This window comes from Phyllobates terribilis, unplaced genomic scaffold, assembly GCF_046119375.1.
Source record: "Phyllobates terribilis strain yellow unplaced genomic scaffold, ASM4611937v1 Scaffold_831__1_contigs__length_621364, whole genome shotgun sequence".
Taxonomy (NCBI): Eukaryota; Metazoa; Chordata; class Amphibia; order Anura; family Dendrobatidae; genus Phyllobates; species Phyllobates terribilis.
Window position 1 is genome coordinate 1 of NW_027363591.1, and position 16,352 is coordinate 16,352.

The 16,352-nt window shown below is 42.4% G+C and overlaps 1 protein-coding gene across 1 annotated transcript; it reads right to left on the reverse strand.

The window, feature by feature from the left end:
- Positions 1-6,054: 6,054 nt before the first annotated feature.
- Positions 6,055-16,343, reverse strand: LOC141240305 (uncharacterized). Its single transcript, XM_073668634.1, has 3 exons — positions 16,239-16,343; positions 15,952-16,042; positions 6,055-7,917 (listed from the first exon to the last, which is right to left on the reverse strand). Exon 3 carries the CDS (start codon positions 7,766-7,768, stop codon positions 6,725-6,727), a length of 1,044 nt encoding a protein of 347 aa, XP_073524735.1. The 5' UTR covers positions 7,769-7,917; positions 15,952-16,042; positions 16,239-16,343; the 3' UTR covers positions 6,055-6,724.
- Between the last annotated feature and the right edge of the window lie 9 nt (positions 16,344-16,352).

Here is a 16,352-nt window from a genome sequence, read left to right on the forward strand (position 1 = left end):
CCAACAATGCAGAGTGCTGTATAATAACACAGACAGCAGTGCTGGAGACATATAAGGAACAGTGGGTGGAGGAGGATATATCTATAAGTAGACAGATCCAACAATGCAGAGTGCTGTATAATAACACGAACAGCAGTGCTGGAGACATATAAGAACAGAGGGTGGAGGAGGATATATCTATAAGTAGACAGATCCAACAATGCAGAGTGCTGTATAATAACACGGACAGCAGTGCTGGAGACATATAAGAACAGAGGGTGGAGGAGGATATATCTATAAGCAGACAGATCCAACAATGCAGAGTGCTGTATAATAACACGGACAGCAGTGCTGGAGACATATAGGAACAGAGGGTGGAGGAGGATATATCTATAAGCAGACAGATCCAACAATGCAGAGTGCTGTATAATAACACGGACAGCAGTGCTGGAGACATATAAGAACAGAGGGTGGAGGAGGATATATCTATAAGCAGACAGATCCAACAATGCAGAGTGCTGTATAATAACACGGACAGCAGTGCTGGAGACATATAAGAACAGAGGGTGGAGGAGGATATATCTATAAGCAGACAGATCCAACAATGCAGAGTGCTGTATAATAACACGAACAGCAGTGCTGGAGACATATAAGAACAGTGGGTGGAGGAGGATATATCTATAAGTAGACAGATCCAACAATGCAGAGTGCTGTATAATAACACGGACAGCAGTGCTGGAGACATATAAGAACAGAGGGTGGAGGAGGATATATCTATAAGTAGACAGATCCAACAATGCAGAGTGCTGTATAATAACACGGACAGCAGTGCTGGAGACATATAAGAACAGAGGGTGGAGGAGGATATATCTATAAGCAGACAGATCCAACAATGCAGAGTGCTGTATAATAACACGGACAGCAGTGCTGGAGACATATAAGAACAGTGGGTGGAGGAGGATATATCTATAAGTAGACAGATCCAACAATGCAGAGTGCTGTATAATACACGGACAGCAGTACTGGAGACATATAGGAACAGAGGGTGGAGGAGGATATATCTATAAGTAGACAGATCCAACAATGCAGAGTGCTGTATAATAACACGGACAGCAGTGCTGGAGGCATATAAGAACAGAGGGTGGAGGAGGATATATCTATAAGTAGACAGATCCAACAATGCAGAGTGCTGTATAATAACACTGACAGCAGTGCTGGAGACATATAAGAACAGAGGGTGGAGGAGGATATATCTATAAGTAGACAGATCCAACAATGCAGAGTGCTGTATAATAACACGGACAGCAGTGCTGGAGACATATAAGAACAGAGGGTGGAGGAGGATATATCTATAAGTAGACAGATCCAACAATGCAGAGTGCTGTATAATAACACGGACAGCAGTGCTGGAGACATATAGGAACAGAGGGTGGAGGAGGATATATCTATAAGTAGACAGATCCAACAATGCAGAGTGCTGTATAATAACACGGACAGCAGTGCTGGAGACATATAGGAACAGAGGGTGGAGGAGGATATATCTATAAGTAGACAGACCCAACAATGCAGAGTGCTGTATAATAACACGGACAGCAGTGCTGGAGACATATAAGAACAGAGGGTGGAGGAGGATATATCTATAAGTAGACAGACCCAACAATGCAGAGTGCTGTATAATAACACGGACAGCAGTGCTGGAGACATATAGGAACAGAGGGTGGAGGAGGATATATCTATAAGTAGACAGATCCAACAATGCAGAGTGCTGTATAATAACACGGACACCAGTGCTGGAGACATATAGGAACAGAGGGTGGAGGAGGATATATCTATAAGTAGACAGATCCAACAATGCAGAGTGCTGTATAATAACACGGACACCAGTGCTGGAGACATATAGGAACAGAGGGTGGAGGAGGATATATCTATAAGTAGACAGATCCAACAATGCAGAGTGCTGTATAATAACACAGACAGCAGTGCTGGAGACATATAAGAACAGAGGGTGGAGGAGGATATATCTATAAGCAGACAGATCCAACAATGCAGAGTGCTGTATAATAACACGAACAGCAGTGCTGGAGACATATAAGAACAGAGGGTGGAGGAGGATATATCTATAAGCAGACAGATCCAACAATGCAGAGTGCTGTATAATAACACGGACAGCAGTGCTGGAGACATATAGGAACAGAGGGTGGAGGAGGATATATCTATAAGCGGACAGATCCAACAATGCAGAGTGCTGTATAATAACACGGACAGCAGTGCTGGAGACATATAAGAACAGAGGGTGGAGGAGGATATATCTATAAGCAGACAGATCCAACAATGCAGAGTGCTGTATAATAACACGGACAGCAGTGCTGGAGACATATAAGAACAGTGGGTGGAGGAGGATATATCTATAAGTAGACAGATCCAACAATGCAGAGTGCTGTATAATAACACGGACAGCAGTGCTGGAGACATATAAGAACAGAGGGTGGAGGAGGATATATCTATAAGTAGACAGATCCAACAATGCAGAGTGCTGTATAATAACACGAACAGCAGTGCTGGAGACATATAAGAACAGAGGGTGGAGGAGGATATATCTATAAGCAGACAGATCCAACAATGCAGAGTGCTGTATAATAACACGGACAGCAGTGCTGGAGACATATAGGAACAGAGGGTGGAGGAGGATATATCTATAAGCAGACAGATCCAACAATGCAGAGTGCTGTATAATAACACGAACAGCAGTGCTGGAGACATATAAGAACAGAGGGTGGAGGAGGATATATCTATAAGCAGACAGATCCAACAATGCAGAGTGCTGTATAATAACACGGACAGCAGTGCTGGAGACATATAAGAACAGAGGGTGGAGGAGGATATATCTATAAGCAGACAGATCCAACAATGCAGAGTGCTGTATAATAACACGGACAGCAGTGCTGGAGACATATAAGAACAGAGGGTGGAGGAGGATATATCTATAAGCAGACAGATCCAACAATGCAGAGTGCTGTATAATAACACGGACAGCAGTGCTGGAGACATATAAGAACAGTGGGTGGAGGAGGATATATCTATAAGTAGACAGATCCAACAATGCAGAGTGCTGTATAATAACACGGACAGCAGTACTGGAGACATATAGGAACAGAGGGTGGAGGAGGATATATCTATAAGTAGACAGATCCAACAATGCAGAGTGCTGTATAATAACACGGACAGCAGTGCTGGAGGCATATAAGAACAGAGGGTGGAGGAGGATATATCTATAAGTAGACAGATCCAACAATGCAGAGTGCTGTATAATAACACTGACAGCAGTGCTGGAGACATATAAGAACAGAGGGTGGAGGAGGATATATCTATAAGTAGACAGACCCAACAATGCAGAGTGCTGTATAATAACACGGACAGCAGTGCTGGAGACATATAGGAACAGAGGGTGGAGGAGGATATATCTATAAGTAGACAGATCCAACAATGCAGAGTGCTGTATAATAACACGGACACCAGTGCTGGAGACATATAGGAACAGAGGGTGGAGGAGGATATATCTATAAGTAGACAGATCCAACAATGCAGAGTGCTGTATAATAACACGAACAGCAGTGCTGGAGACATATAAGAACAGAGGGTGGAGGAGGATATATCTATAAGCAGACAGATCCAACAATGCAGAGTGCTGTATAATAACACGGACAGCAGTGCTGGAGACATATAGGAACAGAGGGTGGAGGAGGATATATCTATAAGCGGACAGATCCAACAATGCAGAGTGCTGTATAATAACACGGACAGCAGTGCTGGAGACATATAAGAACAGAGGGTGGAGGAGGATATATCTATAAGCAGACAGATCCAACAATGCAGAGTGCTGTATAATAACACGGACAGCAGTGCTGGAGACATATAAGAACAGAGGGTGGAGGAGGATATATCTATAAGCAGACAGATCCAACAATGCAGAGTGCTGTATAATAACACGGACAGCAGTGCTGGAGACATATAAGAACAGAGGGTGGAGGAGGATATATCTATAAGTGGACAGATCCAACAATGCAGAGTGCTGTATAATAACACGGACAGCAGTGCTGGAGACATATAAGAACAGAGGGTGGAGGAGGATATATCTATAAGCAGACAGATCCAACAATGCAGAGTGCTGTATAATAACACGGACAGCAGTGCTGGAGACATATAAGAACAGTGGGTGGAGGTTGATATATCTATAAGTAGACAGATCCAACAATGCAGAGTGCTGTATAATAACACGGACAGCAGTGCTGGAGGCATATAAGAACAGAGGGTGGAGGACTGGTACTGGTACTGGTACTGAGATGTGATCTGTGGTCCCCACCTGCAGAACCACTCCTTTATTGAGGGTGTCTTGCTAATTGCCGATCATTTCTACCAGTTGTTTGTTCCATTTGCACAACAGCATGTGAAATTGATGGTCAATCAGTGTTGCTTCCTAAGTGGACAGTTTGATTTCACAGAAGTTTGATTTACTTGGAGATATATTCTGTTAAGTGTTCCCTTTATTTTTTTGAGCAGTGTAGTATGGTTGGGTAGTAGTTAATAATTTCTATCTGTCATGACGTTGAGGACTTCCATTCGGCTATTGGATAACATGGACATAATTGCTGGCACTGTATTGTCTCTCAAGATCTGTAACTTTTTTTCTGTGTGCGCATTTTTTGTCCAGTTATTATTGTATATATTTCGCATTTATAGATCGATACTTTGAGAGATATTTTCTCATATCTTATTATGCATTTATACTATGATCTCATATAATCGTGTTATACTTCGTGCTTCACTGTTCTCTGTGGTGTCCTCGTTGGCCGTATCAGTCTGTGCTCCATGACGCGCGGTCACGTGGTTCCCCACGTGCTTGTGGCGTGATGGATCATATGATGCATTTGCCTTGGATGCGGCGGTGTAGCAGTGATTGCCATGTGTCATGCCACGCCCTCCCCACACCCATTGGCCGAGAGACTACACACCCCCTTTTCTATTGGCTCAAGGGTTCTTTTTAAACCCTACCCACCTTCATTAGCGCCACCTCTTGATGAAGGCAGCTGTGCCGAAACGCGCATCAGGGTGAGCGCAATTGAGGAGCGTGTTCACATCCACTGTGGCTGTAAGTATTCTATAGGATTCATGCTACACTCTTTTTGCTGCCGTTCTTTAATCTTTTTTCCTACTTAGATGCATTTTCTAGGCTTTAATATGTATTAGGATATACTTTTACCCTGTCGCCTAAGAGTCAGGGCACTGATACCACTTATAAAGATCTGCTGTCCCCGGTATGAGCTATCTATATTAGTCCCTATATATAGTCAGCGGTGTCACTAACCTCTTATATAGCAACTACTTCTGACCTACCTCATAAGCACCTGCACTTTTATTGAATGCTTCACTGCATTTTAACAATATATTCTTATTTTTTGGCAGCCCAATTATGTATTTACATCAGAAAAGAATCATGTTAATTTGTCTCATGCTCCTCATTAGTGCTCCTCCATTGCTTTACTATTAACTGTCTCTGTTTCTGCAATTCATATTTTTTTCCTGTATAAATTATAATTAATAACATTTTGTAATTTTTTCACTATTATATGGGACTCTGACTTGAAGTTTTTTCCTCTTGTTTCTTATGTATGGAGGAGGATGTGGGGCCCATTATACAGTATACTGGTTGGCCCACGACTTTGTCAAAGTTTTCATATTTTGAGTTTTACATTCCTGATGTAGAATCAGTCTGGGTAAATGTACATGGACATGGCAATAATGGAAAGCTGCTAACTGGAGTTCACTACAAACCTCCTAATATAGCTGAACACGTAGAGGATGAAATGCTGCAACAAATTAAAAAGGCAACAAAAACAAGTAAAGGTGAAAAGTGTTGGATCCCTTGAAATTGTTCCAGAAAATGAAGTAATTCTCCCAGAAAATTATTGCAATTACATGTTTTGTTATACACGTTTATTTCCTTTGCGTATATTGGAACAAAACAAGAAAACAGAGAAAATAAGGCAAATTAAACATAATCTCACACAAAATAGGCCAGAAAAAATTGTTGGCACCTTGCCAAAATTGTGGGTAAACAACTTTGTTTCAAGCATGTGAAGCTTGTTCAAACGCAATTGTGGCAAGTAACAGGTGTGGGCAATATGAAAATCACAACTAAAACTAGATAAAAAAGGGAGAAGTTGATCCAATCTTAGCATTGTGTGCATATGTGTGCCACACTAAGCATGGAGAAAACAGAAAAAGGAGACGAGAACTGTCTGAGGACTTGAGAACCAAAATTGTTGAAAAATATCAACAATTTCAAGGTTGTAAGTCCATCTTTAGGGATCCGCATATTCCTTTGTCCAAGGTGCGCAGCATAATCAATAAATTTACAACCCATACAGTCAAATATGGTGGAGGTTTAAAGGTGTTTTGGGGTTGTTTTGCCTCTGGCACTAGGTGCCTTGACTGTGTGCAAGACATCATGAAATCTGAAGATTAGCAAAGGATTTTGGGTCACAATTTAGTGCCTAGTGTCAGAAAGCTGGGTTTGCGTCCTAGGTCATGGGTCTTCATACTTTACTTTCCCCTTGTTGACAGTGTGTGCAGCCTCCCCTCTGGTTCCTCAGGAGGTATGAGAAACTCCTCAACGGCTTATTAGGGAGTTAGGTCTGTGGTGGCGTTATTAGTTGTGCAGCTAGGGCCTTTCTTGTCTGTACAGAGACTAGTTGTGTGTAGTTGCAGCATTCTCCCCTGTGTGCGTTCTCCGGTGGTTATCAAGATGTGCTTTCTGGTTAAAACATTTTCCATATTCTGAACATGGAAAAGGCTTCTCCCCTGTGTGGGTTCTCTGGTGCTTAAGAAAACTAGATTTCTGGTTAAAACATTTCCCACATTCTGAACATGGAAAAGGCTTCTCCCCTGTGTGAGTTCTCTGATGTTTGATAAGAGTTGATTTGTCTGTAAAACTTTTCCCACATTCTGAACATGGAAAAGGCTTCTCCCCTGTGTGAGTTCTCTGATGTGTGATACGAGTTGATTTGTCTGTAAAACATTTCCCACATTTTGAACATGAAAATGGCTTCTCCCCTGTGTGAGTTTTGTGATGTTTGATAAGAGTTGATTTCTCCGTAAAACATTTCCCACATTCTGAACATGGAAAAGGCTTGTCCCCTGTGTGAGTTCTCTGATGGCTTATAAGATATGATTTCTGTACAAAACATTTCCCACAATCTGAACATGAAAAAGGCTTCTCCCCTGTGTGAGTTCTCTGATGTTTGATAAGATTTGATTTCTGTACAAAACATTTCCCACATTCTGAACAGGAAAATGGTTTCTCTCCTGTGTGAGTTCTCTGATGTTTGATAAGATTTGATTTCTGTACAAAACATTTCCCACATTCTGAACAGGAAAATGGCTTCTCCACTGTGTGGGTTCTCTGATGTGCGATAAGATTTGATTTCTGTACAAAACATTTCCCACATTCGGAACAGGAAAATGACTTCTCTCCTGTGTGAGTTATCTCATGCCTAACAAGATTTGATTTCCGATTAAAACATCTCCCACACTTGGAGCAAGAAAATCTATTCTTCACTGTGTGAATTTTTTGATGTTTAAGAAAAGACTTTTTGAGAGGAAAACTATTTCTATATTCTGAATGTGAAAATGGCTTCTTTGCATTAGGAGCAGTTTGTTTTTTAATGCTTATTTTGTGACTATGACTTTCCTTAGTAGTCGGTAATGAATCAGAAGACAGGACGTGTTTCATAGGATCAGATGACAGATCTTTGCTGGGAAAGGATGATGGTAGATCTGGAGAAATGTCATTCACTTCAATTGTATCCTGTGGGATCTCAAGATCATCGGATTTGAAAATTGAAGATGTCAGCTGTCCCTCTGATCTCCTGGTACAGACATCTGCCAAGAATAAAACCAATTATTATTTTTTAATAAAAAATCCTTGAATTTTATATTTTTGAACATTTCTACTTAAACTGTCTGTAAAAAAAGGCAAGTTCTATAAAAAAAAATTCACTTATTCACCAGGACAATGACCATCTAATAGAAAACCTCATAGGATGAACCAGTGGAGCGTGGTGTTCAACTGTTTGTTCATTCTGCTTCCCAAATATGGAGTAAAAGGCGCAGGCTCTGTCCAGCCACTAAGATTAGGTAGCCTGGGACCAGTAGTACCATCCAGTCTGGCGGTATGGGTGTGTGTGCTGTCCAGCTGCAGTAATCTGCTCCCTGCTTCAGCCATTTGGAAAGCACCGCACCCTACTAAAGCTGGAAGCATATTGCCGGAAGCTGCCAGATCCAGCCTTGTTCTCCTCTGGTTCAGTCCTCTGTGATCAGCTCCCGGCTTGTGTATTTGTTTCCTGTTGTGACCTCGGCCCGTTTACTGACTACTCTCGTGTCTTCTGATTTTGTACTTTCTCTGCCCTCCTGGTTGTGATCCGGCTACCTGACTATTCTTCTTCCCATCTCACTCCACAGAATAGCAGGTAACACCGTGGCCCAAGCCTAGGGGTCTCTGTGTAAGTCCAGATCCATGTAGAGGGGTTAAAGGGTGATGAGCAAAGTAATTTGTGAAATCTGTAAATGGAGTAGATAGTGACAAGCCTGTTTGTGGTGGCCATCTTTTGAGCTGCCAGGTGACCATGAACAGCGCCCCCAATACATTGTGTCTGCAAACTATTCCAGGAAAATCTGCATTCCTAATAGCTAAATGGCGCTCCTTCCCTTCTTACCCTGCCATGTGCCCAGACAGTAGTGTACAACCGTATATAGGGGATTGTCAGATTCAGGAGAAGTTGGAAAATAGTTTGTAAGGTCCATTTGTTTCCTATTATCCTTTGTGAAGAATTCCAAAATTATCACCACATAAAGTGACACACGTCAGATTTGAAAAATGGGGCCTGATTATTAACAAAAAACTGTCTGTGGGAAGGGGTTAAATCAGAGGATTACTGAAGTCAAAAACTGAGTATAGACAATAAAACATCTACTGAAATGATCAAACTCAACAGTCTCCATCAGAGAAAAATGAGAAACTAGTGGTGAAACCTCTCTGGGGTAATTAGAGTCTGGGGCTCGGGGGCTCTTCATCATCTAAACTATCGTAAGGGACAATATTTTCTGTCAGATGATAATAATAATAATAATAATAATAGTTTATTTTTATAGCGCCAACATATTCCGCAGCACTTTACAAATTTTAGGGGGGACTTATACAGACAATACAGAATAAGCATATCTCATATCGAACGGAGTGAGGGCCCTGCTCGCGAGCTTACAGTCTATGAGGAAGTGGGGGAGACACAAAAGGTAAAAAGTACATATATTGTATAATGCAGCCTTGATATACTGAATAGGATAAATAATAATACATGGACTGGTCGCCAGCCAGTATGTGTGCAGTCCTGACAGAGGCTTTTATGTGCATGGTTGGTTTGAACCCGAAGTTGAAGAAGATTTTAATATGGGGGAAAGCTGGGATGGACAGAGTGTGTTTAGGTGATACGCCAGTCTAAAGAAATGTGTTTTTAGGGTTCGCTTGAAACTGTGGGTATTGGGAATTAATCGAACTGTCCTGGGTAGTGCATTCCAGAGAATTGGCGCAGCACGCGAGAAATCTTGGAGACGGGAGTGGGAAGTTCGGATTATGGAGGATTTTAGTTTCAAGTCATTTGCAGAACGGAGGGCACGTGTAGGGTGGTAGACTGAGACAAGGGAGGAGATGTAGGGGGGTACTGAAGCATGGAGCGCTTTGTGGGTAAGCGTGATAAGTTTAAAACGAACTCTATATTGGATGGGCAACCAATGCAATGACTGGCACAGGGAAGAGGCATCTGAGTAGCGGTTGGCGAGGAATATGATCCTGGCTGCTGCGTTCAGGACGGATTGGAGAGGGGAGAGTTTAGTAAGAGGGAGACCGATTAGTAGAGCGTTGCAATAGTCAAGACGAGAATGAATAAGAGCGACAGTAAGAGTTTTTGCCGAGTCAAAGGTGAGAAAAGTCCTGATTCTTGAGATGTTTTTGAGGTGTAGATGACATGAACGAGCGAGTGATTTGATGTGAGGAGTGAAAGAAAGATCTGAATCAAAAATGACCCCAAGACAGCGGGCTTGTAGCTGGGGAGTAATGGTTGAGCCACAAACGGAGATGGCAATATCGGGCACAGGTAGATTAATGGAGGGAGGAAAGACGAGTAGTTCAGTTTTTGACAGATTCAGTTTTAGGTAGAGGGAGGACATAATGTTAGACACAGCAAAAAGACAATCACTGGTCTTTTGTAGTAATGCAGGGGTGATGTCCGGAGCAGAGGTGTATAATTGGGTGTCATCAGCATAGAGATGGTACTGAAAACCGAATCTACTGATTGTTTGTCCAATAGGAGCGGTGTATAAGGAGAAAAGAAGGGGGCCTAGGACTGATCCTTGAGGAACCCCGACAGTAAGAGGAAGTAGGGAGGAGGAGGAGCCGGCAAAAGACACAGAGAAGGAGCGGTCAGAGAGATAAGAGGAGAACCAGGAGAGAACCGTGTCCTTGAGGCTAATAGTGCGGAGCATAGTGAGGAGGAGCTGATGATCCACAGTGTCGAATGCTGCAGAGAGATCCAGGAGAATCAGCAGGGAGCAGTGACCATTAGATTTAGCTGTTAGTAAATCATTAGAGACTTTAGTGAGGGCAGTTTCAGTAGAATGTAAAGAGCGGAAACCAGATTGTAAAGGGTCAAGAAGAGAGTTGTCTGAGAGATAGCGGATTAGACGGGAGTGGACCAGGCGTTCCAGGAGTTTAGAGATAAAGGGAAGATTGGAAACAGGTCTGTAGTTGGCCGTGCAGTTCTGGTCGAGGGATGGTTTTTTAAGTAATGGTTGTATGCTGGCGTGTTTAAAAGAAGAGGGAAAGATACCAGATGAGAGGGAAAGGTTGAAAATTTTAGTTAGGTGAGAGGTGACAGCTGGAGCAAGGGACTGAAGGAGATGTGAGGGAATAGGGTCGCTGGTGCAGGTGGTAGGGCGAGAAGATGCAAGGAGCCTGATCACTTCATCTTCCGTGACTGGTTCGAAGTCAGAAAATGAGCAAGATACAATGTGGCGGGGGGGAGCATGCATAACATTTGGGGATTGGGAGAAAATTTCCTGTCGGATATGGTCAATTTTTTCTTTGAAATAGTTAGCCAGATCGTCAGCGCTGAGGTCGGTGGTCGGGGCCTGTGCTGTTTGATTGAGGAGAGAATGAAACGTGTCAAAGAGTCGTTTAGGATTATTGGAAAGTGAGATGATGAGGTTGTTAAAGTAGGTTTGTTTGGAGAGGTGAAGGGCAGAGTTATATGTTTTCAGCATAAATTTATAGTGGAGGAAATCTTCGGGCAGATTTGATTTTCTCCACAGCCGTTCAGCGCACCTGGAGTACCTCTGGAGAAGACGTGTTTGAGGCGTGTGCCAGGGTTGTCGCCGTCTATGCCGAATTGTTCTTTGTGTAGGAGGTGCGGCTTCATCCAGGGCGCATAGCATTATTTTGTTATAATGCTTCAATGCAGATTCGGGACATGAGAGGGAGGAGATTGGGGCCAATGATGATTGCAACCTTTTTATAAATTTCTGGGTGTTAATGGCGCGTAAATTTCTATAAGTGTGGACGGTGGGAGTGTCTTGAGTAGAGTCACAGTTCTTGACAGAGAATGAAAGAAGATTATGGTCAGAGAGTGGAAGGGGAGAGTTAGTAAAGTCATGTACTGAGCAAAGCCGGGAGAAGATCAGGTCCAATGTGTTCCCGTCCTCATGTGTAGGAGAATTAGCAAGCTGTGAGAGGCCGAAGGAGGAGGTTAATGATAAAAGATGAGTGGCAGATGGGGAAAGAGGATCGCCAATTGGGATGTTAAAGTCTCCCATGATTATCGTGGGGATGTCGCAGGATAGAAAATTTGTAAGCCAGGCAGCAAAGTGATCCAGGAATTGACGGGGGGGACCTGGGGGGCGATAGACAACCGCCACTCGCAGGGAGAAGGGCCGGTAGAGTCTGACTGTGTGGGCCTCAAAGGACGGGAAGATAAGGGAGGGTACAGGGGGGATAACCTGAAAAGTACATTTTGTTGAAAGAAGCAGACCAACACCTCCACCTGATCTGTTGTCAGGTCGCGGGGTATGAGAGAAATGTAGGCCACCATAGGAGAGAGCTGCAGCGGCGGTGGTGTCCGACTGCTGGATCCAGGTTTCAGTGAGAGCCAGAAGGTTGAGGGAATTAGAGAGGAAAAAGTCATGGATGTAAGAGAGTTTATTACAAGCTGAGCGTGCATTCCAAAGGGCACAGTTGAATGAGACAGAAGATATGCAGGGAATATTAATGAGATTAGCAGGGTTTCTGAATGTAACAGGGAAAGAGTTAGTGTTATTATTACTGGAGGGTCCTGGGTTGGGAGAAATATCACCTGCGACTAATAGAAGGAAGATACAGAGAGTGAGCAGATGATTGAGTGATTTGTGAGAGCGTTTCCTGTGTTGTATGGTGGGAATGAATGGATCTGCGTGGTATAACATTGTGAAGAGAGCATGACAACTGTACATAGGAGAAGAGAGGAGTGAGGGATTAATATGGATGAAGTGTGCCGCATTTGTGGGAGAACGGTGAATGTGGATGATTGTAGCAACCAGAGTATAAATGGCACAGATACAAATGGTGAATACTGTTTGCCAAAAAGATGACCTGGAAGCAAGTTTGTTTAATTGTCTTGCATGTCTTACCTGTCTCCTGCCCTGTCCAACTGCCATTTTCTAACTGCCAGGGCACTTTGCTAAATTATGGCACTTCGATAAAGTATGCATAAATGCTATATGCATAAATGCCCCCGCATAAATGCCTCCCCTTAACTAAGTCTCAATATATAGGGACGTATCTGCTTAGATCTGCACAGATTTAACTCATTAACAATCAATCACTAGCTTAAAAGACAACAGGAGACCATAAAGTGCAGGGAAAAAAAAAAAAAAAAAAAAAAAGACTAGTAAACTCGGCATGGATCATAAACTCTTAAAGTAAGTGTGATGACCTTTAAGTATCATGGAATAAAAAAGCTAGAGGAGTGAAAAAATATATACCAGAAATTGATAGGCTGCAGAGCATTGCATGGAGATATAATGCAGATGAGTGTCAAGAAGAAATATTAGACATTTAAAGTGAAGTTTTTTACAATACTGCAGAGCTGAGGGGTCTTAAATTTAGATCTCGGGCATTTGGAAGAGGCAATGGAGATCTTTTTAAAAGACGACAAGGGGGTTACAGACTCACATAAGTGAGGCTGGCCGATCCCACCACAATCAGACTATCATACAGAATGAACTTGTAAAAAAAAGAAAGAATATATAAACATGTAACATCCCCAACAACAACGTAAGTATGAAGGGAGAAATCCAACACTAAACTGGAGTCGCACTCATTTATGGTGGACCATTGGAGGTATGATGAGTCCTGACTAGAAGAGTAGAGAAAGTATTAGTGCCCCCATTTCAGGAGAGATTGTGCAGGAATCTGAATTCTTTAGGATTGAAAACATAATGGAATTTATGACGTGGAGTGAATCCATGAAACCAGGGCTCGAGCCATGCCACCACATCTCCTGCAGGCGTGAATAGATGTATATTACAGCCATCAGCCACGCACAGCTTAGAGATACAGTTAGGTCCATATATATTTGGACAGAGACAACATTACCACAATGAATTTTAAACAAAACAATTCAGATGCAGTTGAAGTTCAGACTTTCAGCTTTCATTTGAGGGTATCCACATTAAAATTGGATGAAGGGTTTAGGAGTTTCAGCTCCTTAACATGTGCCACCCTGTTTTTAAAGGGACCAATAGTAATTGGACAGATTAAATAATTGTAAATAAAATGTTCATTTCTAGTACTTGGTTGAAAACTCTTTTTTGGCAATGACTGCCTGAAGTCTTGAACATCACTAGACGCTGTGTTTCCTCCTTTTGATGCTCTGCCAGGCCTTCACTGCGGTGGTTTTCAGTTGCTGTTTGTTTGTGGGCCTTTCTGTCTGAAGTTTAGTCTTTAACAAGTGAAATGCATGCTCAATTGGGTTGAGATCAGGTGACTGACTTGGCCATTCAAGAATATTCCACTTCTTTACTTTAATAAACTCCTGGGTTGCTTTGGCTTTATGTTTTGGGTCATTGTCCATCTGTAGTATGAAACGACGACCAATCAGTTTGGCTGCATTCAGCTGGATCTGAGCAGACAGTATGGCTCTGAATACATCAGAATTCATCCGGCTGCTTCTGTCCTGTGTCACATCATCAATAAACACTAGTGACCCAGTGCCACTGGCAGCCATGCATGCCCAAGCCATCACACTGCCTCCGCCGTGTTTTACAGATGATGTGGTATGCTTTGGATTATGAGCTGTACCACGCCTTCGCCATACTTTTCTCTTTCCATCATTCTGGTAGAGGTTGATCTTGGTTTCATCTGTCCAAAGAATGTTCTTCCAGAACTGTGCTGGCTTTTTTAGATGTTTTTTTAGCAAAGTCCAGTCTAGCCTTTTTATTCTTGATGCTTATGAGTGGCTTGCACCGTGCAGTGAACCCTCTGTATTTACTTTCATGCAGTCTTCTCTTTATGGTAGATTTGGATATTGATACGCCTACCTCCTGGAGAGTGTTGTTCACTTGGTTGGCTGTTGTGAAGGGGTCTCTTCACCATGGAGATTATTCTGCGATCATCCACCACTGTTGTCTTCCGTGGGCGCCCAGGTCTTTTTGCATTGATGAGTTCACCAGTGCTTTCTTTCTTTCTCAGGATGTACCAAACTATAGATTTTGCCACTCCTAATATTGTAGCAATTTCTCGGATGTTTTTTTTCTGTTTTTGCAGCTTAAGGATGGCTTGTTTCACCAGCATGGAGAGCTCCTTTGACAGCATGTTTACTTCACAGCAAAACCTTCCAAATGCAAGCACCACATCTCAAATCAACTCCAGGCCTTTTATCTGCTTAATTGAGAATGACAAAACAAAGGGATTGCCCACACCTGTCCATGAAATAGCCTTGGAGTCAACTGTCCAATTACTTTTGGTCCCTTTAAAAACAGGGTGGCACATGTTAAGGAGCTGAAACTCCTAAACCCTTCATCCAATTTTAATGTGGATCCCCTCAAATGAAAGCTGAAAGTCTGAACTTCAAGTGCATCTGAATTGTTTTGTTTAAAATTCATTGTGGTAATGTCTAGAACCAAAATTAGAAAAATGTTGTCTCAGTCTAAATATATATGGACCTAACTGTATATCATGGCACAGGTGTAATGTTTTTTATGTAGTTTATCAAAATCCTGTTTGAAGTTAGTTGGTTTAAAAAGAAATTGAAAAGTCGGGATAAAGGGAAACTCTGTTGTTATTGTACAGAAATTCACACTTGTCCCTCACTGCACATTTAATGTTATCGATCAAAAAAGCAAACTTTGGCCAGAAAGACTGGACCTGGTCTTGTAGGCACCATACAAGCACATTCAGAAGCACAGAAGGGAGAGAAGGTAGATTCATCCAATAAGATATCAGGGATCTAGGAAGCCAACAGCATCATCACCCTCCGCTTTCTCTTACAGGCCCATCAGAATATTTTTCTTCAAGTGATTTTCTCACTTGTCAGCACTTTCTACGTACGCTGTCATTTGGCTTTGTAGTTTACAGACCTGGGCAGGTAACGGTCAGCGTCTACTAATCCAAGGGGGTAGGTGGATCCTCCAGGTTGTAAGTTCTATAGAAAAGGCTTTTACAACTACACAAAGTAAATTGAATATTTTCGGACGGAGGAGAATGTTGTGGTCTAGCGGCAAAATGGTGATCACAAGATTGTGATACGGCCGGACTACACGACTGATAAAGCAGCCACAGCCGGTGACTGAGAAGAATCTGTGACTACTCTGCATTTAGTGGTCACTACTCACCTGGGTAGTCATATGTAGGAATCTCCTCTTTACACCGCTCATCACCCCTCACATATGTCTCTGTAGTATTAATATGGGTCAGATCTTCACCCTGAAACAAATATTATAAAAGTCACAGACAGATGGAGAAGTCCCATCTATGATCAGCTCTAATCCTGCCATCTCCAACGTTCTCATTACACAAGTATAAAACATAATAATGGTGGATAAAACAAGACTGAATACATGACTTTTACAGCCGTCTACACATCATAGGGGAAATCTCATGACATCTTCTCTCCATCTACCTGATGATCCTGAGGAACATTGGGATCTTCTTGTTTACAGTCCTGTGGAAGAAGAGGAAGGGGACATCTCTCTGGTGTTGTCCTCTTACTGGATAGATCTGGAGGAAACACATA

Bases quoted from the DNA above. Each gene is read 5' to 3' on its own strand.
- LOC141240305 (XM_073668634.1), bottom strand. From the start codon at position 7,768: ATGAAACACGTCCTGTCTTCTGATTCATTACCGACTACTAAGGAAAGT.